At 42.1% G+C, this 19,774-nt stretch overlaps 1 protein-coding gene across 1 annotated transcript; it reads left to right on the top strand.

The window, feature by feature from the left end:
• Positions 18,506-18,913, top strand: LOC109227640. Its single transcript, XM_019392840.1, has one exon. The coding sequence runs from the start codon at positions 18,506-18,508 to the stop codon at positions 18,911-18,913; it is 408 nt and encodes a 135-aa protein (XP_019248385.1).

Here is a 19,774-nt window from a genome sequence, read left to right as displayed (position 1 = left end):
TTTTTTTTTTCCTTTTCTCTTTCTTTTCTCTTTTTTTTCTTTTCCTTTTCTTCTTTTTTTCTTTTCCTTTTCTTCTCTTTTCTTTTCCTTTCTTTTGGACTGTTTTTTGCTTGTTTCTCCGCTGACTTTCCCTGCTCGGGATTTCGAGTTTTGTTATTGATTCCGAAGGAGGGATACAAAAGGAAATATAATAAGGCTCAAAGGGATAACAAAGGATAAAGTGTTTGGGTAGCGGAACAAAATGCCTTCATCATTTCAACCTCAAAACATGCCAAATACAACCAGGGACACAAAGATAAAGCAAATCATACATAATATCTCTTGACTGCATCAGAATTGATGTCCATTTCTACACATTTTCCTTCCACGTCCGTTAGATATAGAGCGCCATTGGACAAAACTCTGGTTACAACAAATGGCCCTTGCCAGTTTGGGGCGAACTTTCCTTTTGCCTCAGCCCAATGAGGTAGGATATGCCTGAGCACCAACTGTCCTACTTCGAACTTCCGCGGACGCACTTTCTTGTTATATGCTCTTGCCATTCTTCGTTGATACAATTGACCATGACACACTGCTGCCAGTCACTTCTCATCAATCAAACTTAGTTGTTCCAAGAGGGCTTTAACCCATTCATCCTCATCAATCTCTGCCTCTGCGATGATTCGGAGGGACGGGATTTCAACCTCTGCGGGTATTACTGCTTCGGTTCCATACACCAATAAGTAGGGAGTCGCTCCTACTGAAGTGCGGACAGTAGTGCGATAGCCTAACAAAGCAAAAGGTAACTTTTCATGCCATTGCCTTGACCCTTCTACCATTTTTCGAAGTATTTTCTTGATATTCTTGTTAGCTGCCTCGACTGCCCCATTTGCCTTAGGACGATATGGAGTGGAATTGCGGTGCATGATCTTAAACCGCTGACATGTCTCGGCCATCAAATGACTATTGAGATTGGCACCATTATCTGTGATGATTACCTTCGGGATCCCGAACTGGCATATGATATTTGAATGTACGAAATCGACAACTGCCTTCTTAGTCACGGATTTGAAGGTTTTTGCCTCCACCCATTTAGTGAAATAATCAATAGCTACCAAAATGAATCTATGCCCGTTTGAGGCTGCTGGCTCAATCGGACCAATAACATCCATTCCCCAGGCAACGAACGGCCATGGTGCTGACATTGTATGCAATTCAGATGGTGGAGAATGAATCAAATCTCCGTGTATCTGACATTGATGACATTTGCGCACGAAGCTGATGCAATCCCGTTCCATAGTAAGCCAATAGTAACCTGCTCGAAGGATATTCTTTGCCAATATATATCCACTCATATGAGGTCCACAAACACCCGTATGTACCTCAGCCATGATAACTGTAGCTTGTTTGGCATCTATGCATCTCAATAAACCAAGATCTGGAGTTCTCTTGTACAACACTCCTCCACTGAAGAAAAATCCGCTTGCCAGGCGTCGAATTGCCCTCTTTTGATCCCCTGTAGCTTGTGTCGGGTATGCTCCCATCCGGAGGTATTCTTTTATATCATGGAACCATGGCTCACCATCAAACTCTGAATCTTGCTTTCAGAAATAGTAAATTTGCCAACAAAAACAACAAAAGAGTCCTGTTTTCAAAAATAGTTAGATTTATATGCCCGAACTATGCTGGTTTGATTCTCACCGGATATGAGAATCACATCCTTCCAAGCAAACTCATCACATCCTTCTTGTTCCTTGGTGGCGGTAGCTCCTGGATGGCTTTAATCTTAGACGGGTCTAACTCAATACCACGCCGACTCACCACAAATCCCAACAACTTCCCCGACGGGACTCCAAACGCACACTTTGCTGGATTAAGCTTGAGGTTGTACCTGCGGAGCCTCTGGAAGAATTTCTTCAAATCCCTAACATGGTCACATTGTTTCCTCGACTTTATGATCACGTCGTCCACATAGACCTCGATTTCCTGATGTATCATGTCATGGAACATGGTAGTCATTGCCCTCATATACGTCGCCCCTGCATTCTTCAAACCAAATGGCATGACCCTGTAACAATATGTTCCCCACGGCGTGATGAAGGCCGTCTTTTCCGCATCCTCCTCATCCATCAAAATCTGGTGATAGCCCGCATAACAATCCACGAAGGAACCAATCTCATGTTTAGCACAGTTGTTAATCAATATATGGATGTTTGGGAGTGGGAAGTTGTCCTTTGGGCTCGCCTTATTGAGATCACGGTAATCAACACATACTCTGGTCTTCCCATCCTTTTTTGGCACTGGCACCACATTAGCTAACCAGGTAGGATACCGAGTAACCCGTATAACCTTCGCCTCAAATTGCTTAGTAACCTCTTCCTTAATTTTCACACTGATATCTGTTTTGAATTTCCTCAACTTCTGCTTGACAGGAGGGCATTCCGGATGAATGGGCAATTTGTGGACTACCAGATCGGTGCTTAGACCCGGCATATCATCATATGACTATGCAAACACGTCTTTGTACTCACACAACAATTTAATTATCTCCTCTCTGAGCGGGGCTTCCAAATGGACACTTATTTTTGTTTCTCGAACATTTTACTGATCCCCTAGATTGATTGCCTCTGTGTCATTCAAGTTAGGTTTGGGTTTTTGCTCAAATTGATATAACTCTTTACTGATTTCTTCCAAAGCTTCCTCGTCATCGTATTCACCCTCGCCATCACACTCAATTTCTTGTATTACTATTTCATATGGAATCTCAAGACTAGGCCGGAAACTCCTCATGCATGACACATCATTGAAACCAGCACAAAAGGGACTGTACAAGAGAGAAAAGAAAACAAAATAAAATTGTAAAATTGTAAAAGAACAAAGTTTAAACTCATCCAAATGGACGGAACATAGAAATCTGAATTACAATCCTGGCAATAATCCAGATCTAATACTCAAAGGAAAATCCAAAGCTAACTACCACGACTCCTTCCGAGTTGGAAGAGGAGTAGCTTCCCAGTTATTGAGCTTGGCCTGAGACCCCACGAACTGCACATCAACTTTACTTGGACCTTCGCCTGATTCCACCATATTCACTTCATTGAACACCCTTTCAAACTTTTCGATCAGCTCTTTGTCAGGTTCTGTCACCATGGAATTTGGTAGTGCTGTTGCTGGGCGTTGTTTAGTACCAGGCCGGACGAAGGAACGGGAAAGGCGAGGAATGGGTTTTGGTAGGGTCCACACTCTCTTTCTCATCTTTTTGGCTCTCCTTATGTCAGCAGCATTGGGTTTGAAACCTAGCCCGAAAGTGTCCAGATTTCCGGGAAGAGATACTGGCTGTATGATTCCCTGCAGTGAAGCACCCAACCCCTTTCCGGGCAAGAATCCATTCCTTATCATCTCTGAAGCTACCATAACAGATGCGGCAGCTATCTTGGGCATAGGAACACACTCCCCTTCCGAGATTTTATCAACTGACACTGCGTCCATGACTTGGTACACCCACGGGCCTTTGTCATTTTCAACTTCCTCGAAGGATGTAATAGCATTACAAGAATTATCCTCTCCATGGACCACGATCTCCTGCCGATCCCATTCAAATTTAACCATTTGATGCAAAGTAGACGGTACCGCCTTTGCGGCATGAATCCAGGGCCGTCCCAATAAAAGATTGTAGGAAACGCTGACATCGAGCACTTGAAACTCCATAGTGAATTCCACAGGTCCTATTGTTAGCTCCAATACAATATCTCCCACTGTGTCTTTCCCTCCGCCGTCAAATCCCCTTACACAGATACTATTTTTATGAATTCTTTCCCTGTCAACTTTCAACTTTTCTAGGGTGGAAAGAGGGCAAATGTTTGCACTAGACCCATTATCAATTAGCACCCGAGTTACCACTGAATCTTCACACTTCACTGTGAGGTAAAGGGCTCTATTATGTTCAGTTCCTTCCAATGGCAACTCATCATCAGAAAATGTTACCCTGTTCACCTCAAAAATTTTGTTTGCAATCTTCTCAAGATGATTCACAGTGATTTTATCTGGCACATGAGCTTCGTATAGAATCTTCATCAACGCCCGGCGGTGTTCATCCGAATGGATCAATAAGGACAATAATGAGATCTGTGCCGGGGTTTTTCTCAATTGTTCCACAATCGAATAGTCCTGAGCCTTCATCTTTTTCAGGAACTCTTCAGCTTCTTCTTCAGTAACAGCCCTCTTTGTCGGTGCCAGATTGTCTTTAGCTGCTTTAACCTTTCTCAATTCTTCAGGGGCAAAGCACCTCCCTGATCTAGTCAACCCATGAGTTTCGCACACTTCTTCTTTAACTTCCTTTCCTTGGTACATCACAGTCACTCTGTCATAGTTCCATGGGACAGCTTTCTCACTAACCACAGGCAACTGGGTCACTGGTTTAATGATAACTGGCTCTGTTCGAGCGCCTTTTACAACCAACACAGGCTTAACAACTGCTCCTGGTATTGTCACCTTAACAGGCTCTGGTTCTATTATCATCACTGGTTCTCTGACTGTCCGGTCCACTGCGACCAGGGCTTTCCCATCAACCAATTTCTCATTTGCTTTAGTTTCACTTGCCTTAATCATCATCACAGTCTGTGACGGCTTCTTGCATTCTCCCTTCTGCACTAACTCGATCATGTGAGCCTCATGATGAATTGGTAGCGGATTCTGCGTGATATTGGGAGTCTCCGGAGCCTGCACCTCAATTCTCCGTGTATCAATGAGTTCCTGAATGGCAGTTTTCAGATGCCAACATTTCTCCGTGTCATGTCCAGGCGCTCCAGAGCAATACTCACAGCTTACTGAATGGTCCAGGTTCCTTGGGGGAGGGTTTGGTAATTTGGGTTCGATCGGGTTCAACATGCCTAACTGCCTTAATCTGTGGTACAGGCTGGTATAAGATTCACCCAAGGGAGTAAAAGTCTTCTTCTTTTGCAACCTATCATTTTTAAATGCGGGATTGGGTCGGTAACTGGTTCCAGCGGCATTTTTGTTGGTTCTTGGGGGTGGGTAGGTGTTTTGAGATGGGTAAGTATTTTGGGGAGTAGGTGCGCGCCATTGTGCATGGGTAGGGGGTTGGGGGTATGTCTGGGCATGATGGACGGAGAAATGGGGAGTAGGAGGTGGGTAGTAATGCTGTGGTGGGCCATATGGAGTATGTGGGTAAGCTTGGGGGTGAGGGCGAGGTTGGTGATAATATGGTGACGGACTCCTGGACCAGACCCTTGATTCCACTACTGCCACTTCTTCTTTCTTTTTCTTTCCCAATACTCCTCCGGTGCCGCTTTGAATAGCCTGCGTAGTTGCTTTGAGTGCCGAATAGCTCATAATCTTGTTAGACTTGAGACCCTCTTCCACCATACTTCCCATCTTTACGACCTCATTGAAAGTTTTCCCCACCGCGGACACCAGATGACCATAGTAGGTTGGCTCCAAAGCCTGAAGGAAATAATCAACCATCTCATTCTCTTTCATCGGAGGATCAACTCTTGCTGCCTGTTCTCTCCAACGGAAACCGTACTCTCTAAAGCTTTCTCCGGGCTTCTTCTCGATTTTGGTCAATGACAGACGGTCCGGGACAATTTCGAGGTTGTATTGAAAATGACATGCAAATGCTTGAGCCAGGTCGTCCCAGGTGTACCACCGAGCATGATCTTGTCGTGTATACCATTCTAACGCTGCTCCACTTAAGCTTTGACTAAAGTAAGCCATTAATAGCTCATCTTTTCCCCCAGCTCCCCTCATCTTGCTGCAGAATCCCCTCAGGTGGGCCACCGGATCACCATGGCCATCATACAAATCAAACTTTGGCAATTTGAACCCCGCTGGCAGCTGGACATCGGGAAATAAGCACAAATCTTTGTAGGCCACACTGACTTGGCCACCCAATCCTTGCATGTTCCAGAAGGATTGCTCCAGGCTTTTTACTTTTCGAAACATCTCTTCCTGTTCCGGGTCCTTAAGCGGCTTATCAGTTTCCAACGGGAGCTCAAAGCGAGGAGTGTAGGAATACGGCTCAGGTGCTTTGAAGGTAGGCTCGGGAGGGTAGTACTGGCTGTCGTGAGTTGGAAACAATGGCTCACTGGAAGATCTCTGCAACGTGGCAGGTGGAGGCGCCACAAATACTGGAGCAATTGGTGGTGGAGGACATGGAATTTGTGTGGGTGGTGGTGGCGGCGGTGTCTGAGAGGTGGTTCCGTAGTATTGCTGGTACATCGGGATAGCGGGAGATGAGTTCACTGTGGGAGGATCTTGGGGTTGAGCTGGTGGTGGGAGGTAATTGGGGTTGGCAGGATAGAGTGGTGGTGGATGTCCCTTCGACCAGGCCTGGTACATTTCGGCCATTTGTTGCTTTAGTTTATACATCTCTTCTCTCATTGTGTTAACGTCCACTGCCTCCTCCTCTCTGGATGGGTCAACAATGCTCGCTTCCAAATCCTGATTGGTCATGTTTGACTTGTCCTTGGAGCGGGTGTTGTAAGGATGGGTTGCCAGAATGCCAGTCAGCTTAAACACCTATCTGGACTCATCAACAACAACTTGGTTAGCGGTTAGGGCATTAACAAATAGATAACCGCACATTGATGGGTGGATGTACCTAAGCAGTCAAACGTCTCTATTATGCCTCTATTCGCATGCGTCATCCCGGCTTTCATTTCTTTTCTTGCCAATTAGTTCCCACTCTTATCTTTTCACTTTGTTTTGCTCTCCCTTTGTTTGGTTTCTTTCATTTGGTTTTTCCCCTTTTTGTACCATTCTTTTCTGGTTTTCCCTTTTATTTATTTAGAAACGGTCGAATCCTATGGAGATTGCCTACGTATCACGACCCCGCGTGAATCAGACCAAGCGTAGTTCGTAAAAAATAAATGCAAAGTAGGAGCATGATATTTTTGGCAATTTCAATTTTATTGATAGCAAACTTGTCTATTACAAAGACTCAAAACAACTAACAGACTCTAAGAACTACAAACTCCAAGAACTACAAAAATACAGACTCAATCCACTGACTCTGGTAAAAAGAAATACAAACCCAAATGACCTAACTCCAAAAAAGAAATACAGACTCGGAAGACAAACTTTTTCTTTTTTAGTAGAAGAAAGAGTGCAGACGCAAAGACAATTACGAATACATTAAAGCTCCTGGTGCCCGCGGGACATCATTCGGTCTCGCCACGGGCCTATATGCAAGTTCCCTTTGAAGTCTGTCCAGGTCGTTCATTTTCTGCATTACAAATATCATCACTGATGCCAGGAAGGTGGTACGGGTCATGTTCTCGCACATTTGACATTTCCTAGTAATGGAATGAGCAACGGTTAAGATTCTCTCTCGGATTCTTCCTTTCTCTTGAAGCAACCGCCCTATCTGTTGGGCCCTGGCCTCCAAAGTCCGCTCAGCTGCCTGGCTTTGCTCCCGGAGTTGTTGCAGGTCCATTTCTAACTGTGCCAATACCATGTAACAATGTTCTCTTTCGATTTTGAATTCTTTTGCCTGTTTGATCATTCGGTTTTCTGTGGCAATGGCCTTTTTCTTTAATCCAGTGACCTCATTATCATAATCTTCCTTTAACTGTTTAACCATGCGGGCCCGTTCTTCTGCATTTTTAGCCAATTGTTTCTGGACCCCAACTAATTCCTTTTCTGCCTTGTTGCGGTCAAAACTGTAGTCGTTCACCTTTTGCCTTAGATTTGCTATAAGCTTTGCATCTTTGGCACTTCTGACAGGATTATCGGCCTCTAACTTCATTTTTTGGATTTGGGCTCGCAAGGCTTCATTCTCTTTGGCCAATTGTTATTTCTCACCTTCATCAGCCGCGGCTTGCAAGCTATTCTCAAATCGGAGGTCCTGGACCTGTTTTTCCAATGCTCCTATGCGGGCCCTATACTCATTTTCTTTAATTAACCAATCCCACTGTTCTCGTGATGATTCAACAAATTCCTGGATGTGCGGTCGTTTGGCCGGTCTTCCGAATGCAACGTCCCTTCTATACCAAGCCTGATAATCAGGCGACACTTCTCCTTTGGCTCGATCTCGAACACAAGTGTTTGCCGTCAAATATTGACATTCGCTCCAGACTTGGCGGACCATTGCTTTAAGAAACTGGCCATCAGGGCCAATCTCAACCACTTGCAAACTAAGATCATCATCCTTGGGTACTATCTGGCATCTCCCCAGCTGCCTCAACACTCTATACGGGGCGTAAGGCTGAATGCTTCTAAGCCCCATCAGAAGGAAATATGGTCGGGCTGCCGGCATGTATACGATTTCATCAACGGGTAACCATCCCAGTGTCCACTCTATTTGTGTTGCAGTGAGAGACCGAAAATATGTTGTCCGACCCGTGACTCCTCTGGNGCTACAACTCTGGGGGCAACCAAGTATTTGTGCCTCAACGGAACCTCATCCTTTCCAATGTAGCCAGCTATTTCCTCTAATGTCGGGGTAAGCTCAAAGTCCGAAAAATGGAACACATTATGTGCTGGGTCCCAACATGTAACCAGTGCTCTAATAATATCTCCCCGAGGCACAATATCGAGCAAACCGGTAAGCCCTTTCAAATGTTTCTTGACTGCATCTTGCCCTTCTCCGCCTAAATCGTTCCACCACAGACGTAACTCCAAAGGTATTTTATGCATGATTGAAAATAATTCATTTTGAGTCGTGCTCATCCTGCACATTTATTAAGGTGATTTTAATCACTTATTTTGACCTAAAAGAGGAAAATGGCACAATCTCTGTTCAAATTTCCAATTTAAACAAACAGCCGGTATTGCGGATACGGCCTTTCAGCACTTCATAAGGAAGTTTTTAAGGTTGTGCCTGCTAACCGTTTAGAAAATGACTCAGGGTGGCTGTTCTTGCAAAAACAGCCTTCCGGCGCCCTTTTGGGGACGTTTGGCTTATTTTGACAAGAATGGCGTCACCCGACTTATTCATGAAAAATTTTGGCATTTGGCTAGTTTGCAAAAAGTGAGGTTGGACCCGACGAGGGTTGCCTACGTATCTCATATCCGGTGAGAATCAAACCAGCGTAGTTCGGGCATATAAATCTAACTATTTTTGAAAACAGGACTCTTTTGTTGTTTTTGTTGGCAAATTCACTATTTCTGAAAGCAAGTATTCCTTTTTTTTTTATTATATATATCCTTTTTCAATGGTAAATAAAATAAACTAATGTGAAAATAAAACTCTTTTTGTTTTTCTTTTCCATTGGCAAACTAAAAAGAACTTTTCTTTTTTTTTTTTCATTTTCAAAAATTCGGCAGCATTTCGGCACTACTTGGACATTGTTTTTTTTCTAATATAGGAACTTAACTCTCTATATCGCTATTTTCTCTTTTGGTTTTTCCACTTTTTCCCAAATATTCAAAGCCGGTCAGCATGCAGGTCCCAAACAGATAAATGCACACATAGGATGCAGCAGGATGGTCCATTATTCCGGGTACACCTGTCCTAGACGGACCCAACCCCTGTGTTGAGTCCCCTAAGTCAAAATGCACGTGATGCAGATAAACGTCCTACTAGGGATTCGGCATGAAGTCAAGTTCTTCTAGGTTCAAAACCTGGGTATGTGTTCTAGACTGTGTACCCGAGCGGACAACTCGAGTCGAGGAGGGGGCTACGTACCGGGAACCAAAAGGCCATCCGGCTTAGTAACTTGTCCGGCCTCTTCCTTATTTCAGGGTATTGACACTAACAGAATAGGGAGTCTCAACCAGTAAGCACATCCCCGGAGGTGAGAAGGGAAGGGTTTCGGCATAGTTTATATACAGTTCAGATAATATCAAAGTGGTAAAGAGCAACATTCTGCACATTTAGCATGAAACATGTAGAAAAATCAGAATAAGCCAAATACAACAATATATCTAAGCTCGAATTCTGAACCCTGAACCAAAGTTTTGGGTTCTCGTCCCCAGCAGAGTCGCCAGAGCTGTCACACCTCCTTTTTTCACTACTACACCCCGTGAAGGGATATAATAATAAGGGAGTTATTTCCAACTTGAAGTGACAATCGAAACGGGATTATTTAATTAAAAATCAGAGTCGCCACTTGGGAGATTAATGGTGTCCCAAGTCACCGGTTAAATCCCGATCCGAGGAGATTATGACTCTGTTAACAGTCCGCGAACCAGAAATTCGAGTAAGGAATTCTGTTAACCCAGGAGAAGGTGTTAGGCATTCCCGGATTCCGTGGTTCTAGCACGGTCGCTCAACTGTTGTATTTGCTTTTATCTGGTTTTAAAACATGTTCTAACTTATGTGCCTTTTATTAATAGCCCGCTTTTATTATATATTTATTTTTAATAAGAATTGCAACGTCGTGAAAATGTATCTCGAACCACGTCGCACCAGTGCACCCGTGGCTTTTGACGCATTTCGACTTCGTTGAGATTTAGATTTGGGTCACATAAATGTGCACCCGTACTTAGGAAGGTAATATTATTAAAATACGCGCCTAAAGCAACTACGCGTTTATTATCTTTGGGGAAAACTGTGAAATTTGCTAAACGGTTCACCCGAATTCTAAGTATTTTTTNCGCACCAGTGCGCCCGTGATTGTTAACACATTTCGACTTCGTTGAGATTTGGATTTGGGTCACATAAATGTGCACCCGTATTTAGGAAGGTAAAATTATTAAGAAGCGCGCCTAAAGTGGCTAGCGTCTTATTAACCTTGTGGGGAAGCCATGAAAATTCGCTAAATGGCATATCCCGAGTTTCTAAATATTTTTTATATAATCTTTAATGAGGGCCCCACAGTTTATATGTTTTGATTTGGCGAGGCTCGTCTCATTTATTTTAAGGCCAACCTAAAAGCAACTACGATTCTCTACTTAATTTCGTCTCTAAAATAAAAGGAAAAAGTCCTAATTAATTTATCATTGACTTAGATATGCCTTCGGGCCCAAAGACAAACCCAGGCCATGTGAGTTAAATTTCAGTCCATAAGCAAAATCCAGTCAAACATGGACCCTGGCCCAGCGGAAGCTGTGTCAATTTAAACAGACTACTAAGCCTTGCCAATTTATAATCCAGAATCAAGGATATGCTGTCCAGGGCCCAACGCTTTGGGGCCTGCTATTAGAAAAGCTGGCCCAGGTGTGCTTAGGCACATTCAAGTGTAACTGATAAGCATGGCTCCCAAGTTGAGCCCAGGCAGAGACAGCGAATTGCGCCTGGATGCAAATCCAACCGTCCCAGCCCCATCAACTAATTAGGCAATTACTTAGGCTTTGCTTGAGATTCGACGGTAGTAACAATCTAATTGCTATTTCAGCTAAAATAAACTAGTCTCATGTTCCCCTGATTAACAGAATTGAAATTAACACGGAAACAGGGGTTAATTTGTTAAACACTACTAACAAAGGAAGCTACCTCACATTATCCTATGCTATACTAACAACACATTGAATCGATTTAACATCACTAACTAACTGAGCCACCTTAACAGTCTATGAAATTCATATACAAGTTCAAATATACTGAGTCAAACAGTCCAAATTTTAACATATCACGTGCACTGAAATTACACCATTACATAGTTCTAAACTAACCACATCCATAAACATTCACCATGAGCACAGCCTTGAATCATCACTTCATTTCATTTCAATGGAAGAGTACATCACTTGTGAGGTCAAATGCGTGTACTTAAACTAAACAACAACAGCAGATTATGTTCACGCATGTTAATACAAGCTTCCACATCACTTGAGCCTAAGAATATACCTGGAAATTAGAACAGAAATGAGGAAGAGGGAAGTCAGCTAAAGCAGTAACGAACAGCAGCCCAAATTCAAAGCAGCTAGATCACTTTCAAATCCAAAAATACCACAGCAGACCCAGGAATGACTAGCAGCAGATTAAACACCAAAAGCAGATGAAAACCAGATATGATTGGATCAAAATACACTCGAAATCAACCAAAAAGTCCCTGAACTTGAAGCAAACAAGGTCTAGAAGACACTCAAACCATTTTTTAACCTTCTGTTGCACTGAAACTTGATCTACAAATGAAATTCAAACTTGATGTAAGAGAGTCCCAATAGAGCAGTATATTATTTTTTGGATTTTTCTACTGTTTTTGTTTTTGGTTTTTGAATTTTTTTTTTGAATTTCAGACTTCAGATCTGTAAACACTTTGGGGGGGGGGGGGTGAATTTTAGGCCTCGAAACTTGTGAATCAAGGCAAATGAATGCCTATTTATAGGTGAACAACATACTAGAAGCTTCTATGACCTACCCTTCCCCAAGTAAGACCTAAATTACCATCACATGTAACCTCCCCTAGTCTGAATTTATTTCCCTTGTTTATTCCCCAAACTACCCCATCTTCCAAACTAAAATTACCCGCCTTAAGCAGACCAATCTATCAGGTAAACTGACGTTTAACAGACCCACGAACTAATTTAATCACCTAGAACTAAGTGAAGCCTAAAAAATCTAAGACCATTACAAACCTACACATATAATCGATCAATATTCAATCTACCCGAATTAAAACAGGGTTTAATACTAAATTGGAAAATCTAAAGGACGTCTTTTGAATTAAAACTACTTGACTAAGTAAGATGAAAGGGGATTATATCAATCCAATTAACCGATTGAACCAGATGGATACAAAACAAATACGATTAGGCTCTAATTAACATGATAATTACAAAGAACTGAAACTTACTGAGAAAGAGGAACTCCGTCTAGTCGGGTTATTCCCAAATTCGGTCATGCTTAGGGTCATTTGAGCTTTAATCGACGATCCATTCCTTACGAGGGGGGTCCAGGGGCCCTTTGACATCAGTTGCATGTACTTTGGCCATCTTGGGGTTTTGGCCGGAAAACTTGAAATAGATATTCGAGCCGTTCCGGTCGTATTCGAGCCAAGTGGCTGTGGGGGTTGGGTAGAGGAGGAAGAAAGGATATTGGGGTGTTAATTTGGGAGGCGTTGGAGTGACCGGCGTTCGCCGGCGGCGGCTAGGGTTTGGGTTGTTTGAGCAAAACTAGTGGGATTTGAGAGGAATGAATCACAGATTCGTGTTGAGAGGATTGAGACGGTATGAGGGTGTGTTTCAGGAGCCATTGGCCTAAGTAACATTCACCGGCGGCACAGTTCCGGCGAAGCTCAGAGGAGATACGAGGAAGAGAGAGACAGTCTTTTTGATTTAATTAATATTTCCGACCGTTTAATAATTAATCAAGGAAGGGTGTGGTCCGTTGGATCAAAAAAATGAAGGGCTGAGATTGAGTGATGCCAAAACGGCGTCGTTTGGTGGGGGTGAGGGTGGACCGGGTAAATGGAGACTGGGCCTGCTCCGGTTTTTTGGGAAAGGGATCAGTTTTGGGCTTGGGATTATTTAATTTGCAAATGGCCCAAACTGGACTTCTTCTATGTTATTTTCCTTTTGATTTTGTTTTCTCTTTTTTTTTTCTTTTTTGTTATTCTATTTGTTTTTTATTCAGCTCAATTTCCGATTTTCAATTTTATGTTTTGATTTTATTAAATGCTAAATTAAAATGTAAACTAAAACACATTAAAACTAAAAATGCAAAAGGGATCATTTTGTTATTTTCCTCTTCCTAAAAATAACTCAACTACTAATTAATCCTAAAAACGTGAAATTGAATTCTAAATGCAAATGCCAAATATTTGTATTTTTATATTTTTCATGTGAATTAAAATGCACAAACAAATGCAAACAATTACCAGAAAATAACACAAACTTCACGAAAAATTACAAAATACTAAAGAAATTATTTTGTTTGAAATTTTTGGGAATATTGCTTAGGGCAAAAATCACGTGCTCACAGCTTTCTCCTTTTGAGGGACATTTTTGGAGGTTTTTGCCATTGATTTAGATGAGATGAAGCGGAAAGATGTGTAGTTTGGTATTTTTGGTCCTAAAAAATCGAACAACGGGTGATGGAGGAGAAGAGATGGAAAGAGGGCGAGACTTAGAGAAATTGGTGAAGATGAAAGTAAAGTTTTGATTCAAATGGGAAACCTGTATTTATAGGTTCACGGCGACGGTTCGGTGGCGCTAGTGGCCGACCGTCACAGGCAAGCATTTAATATTTTAGGGAGCCAAACCGACGAGACGTTTCGGTCACCTCGAGCGCTTACGTCACGGGGATGACGTCATTATTAGGGCCTCAAGAAAATCGAGGCTCAAGTCGTTTCTTATCATTTTATTCTAAGATCCAGGGGAATATCTGTATACGGTGGAAATCGGGGCTACCCGATTTCGTCCCTCGATGGAAAAAAGTGATACCACGTCGGAAGACAAGGATGTCGAGCTCGGGGTCAAAATTCCTTTCCAATGTCGATAACACTTACCGAGGTCAGAAGAACGCGTGCTTCGAGATGATGGAGGTATGATTCAGTAACGGAAAGAGCGAGATACCCGAAATGGGCCGGAGATCATGGCGTGAATTCGGAATGGATTGGTCTTCGACGGTTAAACAATTGTCAAATATGATTTCCTACTATAATTAGAAGTGTACCTTCTTTAGGACTCCCCTATTATAAAGGGGGATCCCATTTATTTGTAATACCCATTGGCACTGATAAGAAAATATACGCATGTTACTCTCTTGCTATTTCACTTACTATTCATCAGAGTTCTTTTATCACTTGTTATTTTCATTATCATACCTCAAGATTATCACAGATCAAGATTGAGATTTAGCTTACACACTGGTTTGAACTATTTTATTCTTTAATTTCTCTATTTAATTCCTTATTTATCAATTTGCATTTAATTAAATCACATATCCTTAAAACCACAATACAAGTTTAATTGTTACTCGAATTTTAGGGTAAACACTTTTCTAACCTGAGAGAGGAAGAGATAGAACTAGTTAGTTCCAGAAGGAAAGAACTACATGAAAGGGGGTCTTGGAGAAACGGTAAAGTTATTTTCATGTGACATATATATGTTACAACCTTAATTGTTTGAGTCATAAAGTAGCCGCTAACATTTATATTAGAGTAGATTGTCTGTATCATATCTCTAGAAGTTCGAATCTTTTCATAACCCTGTGCGAGTGTTGGATGCTTTGGACGTGGGACTGCTTTTTTAGAGAGGCAGAGAGGGAACTCTTAACTTTATTAAGTATTTAAATTGTTTGTACTTAAAATGTTGCTTCTGGTCCTTTTCAGCCAATGACCTTGCTAAAATTGTGGCAAGTGTGGCAGGAAACTATGGTGGGGGTGGGATTGTGGATCTTTGGGACTAATTATAGATTGAGGATGAAATTGATGCTGTGAAAAATTAAGTTTGTGGACAAAATTGAACAAAACGACAAAATTTTAGTGACAATAAAATTCCATAATATGTATGCTTTCGATTGTAATTTAATTAATATTTTATCTATCTCAATTTATGTGATATTTTTTTTATTAGTCTGTTCCAAAAATAATGACACATTTATATTTAGAATTTTTATTTTATTTTATCCATTTTACCCTTAAATAAAAGCATTTATAACCACACAAATTGAAAGTCCCATAAAAACTTTTATTGTTTCACCTTTTAAGACTTAAGACTAAGTTTTATTTTTTCTTGAATTTCGTGTCGAGTCAAACCACGTCACATTAATTAAAACACAAGGAGTAGCTATTTGGCCAAGCTTCTAGGAAGTTAAAAGTGTTTATTTTAGAGAGCAGTTTCTTAAAAGGCGGGGGCTTGAGACAGGACATTTTGCTTAATATGGGGTGGGCGTAAGCCTCGATACACGGGGCATAAGTCTCACGGAATTTTAATTCATTAATTAATAGTATAGTATAATAACACAAAACAATATAGAAAATACATTAAAAGTTCAAGAAAATTAACAAGAATTGAAGAAAAAAAGATCTAATATGTTTTTTACAAGTATAAATAGTGCAATAGTGTCAAAGTTACTATGAAATATAAATCAACTATTACGTCTTAACTTTCAAACAATTAAAAAAATACAATTTCTTAAAAAATATTATTAAACTACACATTTTACCTCCCTAGAAATGAATACTCAATAAATTTTATAAGAACTTGTTTAGGGTAAAATCGGTTCATATTAAATACTCGAATAATAGAGTGACACGTGGAACCGGGGACATAGGGAAGACGAAGCAAGTGTGAACCAAGACAGAGGACAACAGCTTCGGTTGGCACCGGGCAAACCCCGAAGGAAGCATTGCTAACGAGGACAAATGAATATTTGTCACCTGATGACATTCAATGAAGAATATTCCTCAGTATTAAATGCATAATTCGTTACAGAGAATTTTGGCATTCATAGCTTGCCGTTATATATTTATCAATGACCCCCATAATTGTTATTTAAGAAGACTTGATCCTAGGACCTTGTTCCCTAGGTGTACCTATAAATAGTGACTTCAACAACCATTTTAAGGAGGAAAACATTCTGAAAAACTTATGTTACACATTATTCTAAGCTCAATAATACTTTATTTTCAGTCTATCAATATTCTTATTGCTGCCTTCAGAAACCTTGCTCCCGTAACCAAGTTGTTTGCTGTCTTATCTCGATTTCAACGCTAAGTAATATATTTCATTTAATTAATTTTTTATTTTGCGATGAAATTGATTTGCTTCTCTATAAACCATGTTATAAATTCAATTGTACCATTTTAGGGGTAAACAGTTTGGCGCCCACAGTGGGGCTTAGACAGTTGCGTCATTGAGTTGATTCTTGCATCTAGTACTAATATGTTTGATTTGTTGTTTCTAGCAAAAAATCATAAAAGATGGCAGATAACGATGTCAACATCGCACACAACGTTAAGACATAAGGAAATCCGCCTCAACAGGAAGATTCGATCAGCGACACCTACAACAAGGAGGACGTAGCCATGTCAGTCCATGACGGGTAATATCCACGACATGTAACGTGAGATGATTCTCGATGATGCCGAAGAAGAGCACGTTAAACAAACGGTAAGGATCTTTAGAGAATAACAAAAGGCCATCATGGGCCATCTCTCACGGCAAGACTAAGCTATGGCAAAATTGAGGCAAGCGTTGTCGGGTGCTTCCAACAATGCGAATGGAAGAGGTCCAGTTCCTCTCGGAGCTCCCTCATATCAAACAACTCAAAGGGTTGATAACAACACTTCGATGGGTGAGGTCATCTTTGACGGGGCCGGGGGGAACGACAGCGGCTCTGGTAACAACAATAGGAATGATCCCTTTAATACCGAGCTCATGCAGTTCATGAGGGAAATAAACACCCGAATGGCCCACATTCTGGGCGCACCGCCAGTTTTGAAGAGAATGAACTCAAAGAAATACACCCAGTTGCCGTTCAAACTGAGCTTGGCACCAGAATTAATCCTGAAGCGGTTCAAAATTCCAGACATACCAAAATATGATGGGATCTCGGATACTCATGAGCACATCATCACCTACACAACGGCGGTGAAAGGAAAGGACTTAGCTCCGCACGAGATTAAGTAAGTCTTGCTGAAGAAGTTCGGGGAAACTCTCACGAAGGGGGCCCTGACATGGTATTAACTTTTTCCCGAGAACTCAATAGATTCCTTTGAGATGCTCGCGGATTCCTTCATTAAGGCCCATGCCGGGGCCAGGAAGGTACAGACCCGAAAGGCGACATATTCAGAACTGCGCAAGGAGAGTCTGAATTTCCATAAGAGTTCGTGACCAGGTTTCAGATGGAAAGGAAGTTGCTACCAGTCGTGCCAGATGAACGGGCAGCTAAGGCGTTTACCAAGGGGTTGAACTCGAGGAGATCCGATACTTCCCGGAAACTGAAAAAACGCTTGCCCGAGTTCTAGGAAACTACATGGGCAGATGTCCACAACCCTTTCAAATCAAGGATAAGAACAGAAGACGACCAGCTCGATTTTCTGGCATCAACCAAGGGTCGGGGTCGAGAGAAGAACAAGGATAAGTTGAAGGATGCTTTTGACGCAAATCGACGATCTTCTAAGGGCCGGTTTTTTCCCTATGAAAGGGCCGAAGGACGCGGCAGAGATTTTTGGTCGGCGGAAAGATTCACTACCGATAGGGGAATTGATCGTGTCCAGAATAACGGATCATTGCAGGACAAAAAGATATCAGGCTCCCGGGATTCTACCTGCTCCAGACTGTCTGAGTATAATTTCAATGTCACCGTGGTGGAGCTGGTATCGGTGATGAGGAACATTAAGGAAGCATGGTTCCCGAGGCCGATGAGATTTGATCCCAGTCAGAGGGATCCTAATTTCTAGTGTGAGTATCATGGGACTAACGGCCACCGGGCTGGGAACTGCCGACATTTTTGCGAGGAGGTGGCGACATTGATAAAAAAGGTCCATCTCAGAGAGTTCATAAGCGATCGGGGTAAAAATAACTATGGCCGCAACTGGGATAACGTAGAGCCCTTGAAGATAGGAGAAGATCCTCTTCGACCAATGATCAACAAGACTTTTGGGAGAGGAGGGGGGGGGGGGACGAGATTAATGAAGTAACCTTTTTGGCAGCTAAAAAGACAAAGGAATCGATGACTCATAGCAAGAGACTCCGGGAAGTCGCCGAGGACGATATCACCTTTAAAGAGGAGGATGCTGATGGACTCCTACTATTGCACAACTATGCCTTGGTAATTTCTCTTAATGTTTTAGATTTTAAAATTAAACGCGTTTTGGTGCAACCAGGAAGTTCAGCCAATATCATTCAATGGAGAGTACTGGAACAAACCAAGCTAACAGGAAGCATCATTCTGGCCACAAAGCTCCTCGCCAAGTTCAACTTAGCAAGTGTGACAACCCGAGGGGAGATCGTGCTTCCCACAAATGCCGAAGGGGTCATGAAGACTACCTTGTTTGAAGTAGTAGACGGCTACATAGGCTACAACATTATTTTTTGCAGACCGTGGCTACATGAGATGAAGGTTGTGCCATCAACATAGAGGTTAAGCAAATAAGAGAGGATCAACCGGCAGCAAGGGAGATGAGTACGATCTCGATTTCCAGCAGTAAAGGGAAGGAACATACGGCACGGCAATTACAGGAATCGATGCCCGATCCCGAACCAGATGAAATTGATAAAGGGGAGGGCTCATCGGAATCTTATCAGAGACAAAAGTATTTCCAAGTACCGAATGAAACGGATGCAACCAAATCCACGGTGGAAGAAACCGAACATGTCACATTGTTCGAGAAGTTCTTACAGAGGAAGTTCCACTTGGGGACAGGATTAAACCCCGAGCTCAGGTCAGGATTTATAGAGTTTCTTAAAATTAATGTTGATTGTTTTGCATGGACGCATGCGGATATGACAGGTATTTCGTTAGAGGTGGTCGTGCACAAGTTAAGCCTGGATCCCAGCATCCCTCTGGTAAGGCAAAAGAAGTGCCCGATTGCTGAGATAAAAAGCAAGTTTGTCAAAGAAGAGGTAACTCGATTGCTTGATATCGGTTTAATCCAGGAGGTCGAGTATCCTGACTGGCTAGCTAGCGTAGTAGTAGTTCCAAAAAAGAATAATAAACTTCACGTGTGTGTAGATTATAAGGATCTAAATAAGGCGTGCCCAAAAGAATCGTTCCCATTGCCAAACATTGATCAAATGATTGATGCGACGGCCGGGAACGAGTTGATGAATTTTCTCGATGCCTATTCCGGGTACAACCAAATCAAAATTAACCTGGAGATCAGGAAAAGTCTTCATTCATAACAAACTTTGGCACATATAGCTACAATGTGATGCCTTTCGGGCTTAAGAACGCCGGTGCCACTTATCAAAGGCTCGTGAACAAAATGTTCGAAAAGCA

The sequence above is a fragment of the Nicotiana attenuata genome, chromosome 6, assembly GCF_001879085.1.
Source record: "Nicotiana attenuata strain UT chromosome 6, NIATTr2, whole genome shotgun sequence".
In the NCBI taxonomy this organism is placed as follows: domain Eukaryota; kingdom Viridiplantae; phylum Streptophyta; class Magnoliopsida; order Solanales; family Solanaceae; genus Nicotiana; species Nicotiana attenuata.
This window is presented reverse-complemented; position numbering and strand designations above follow the sequence as displayed.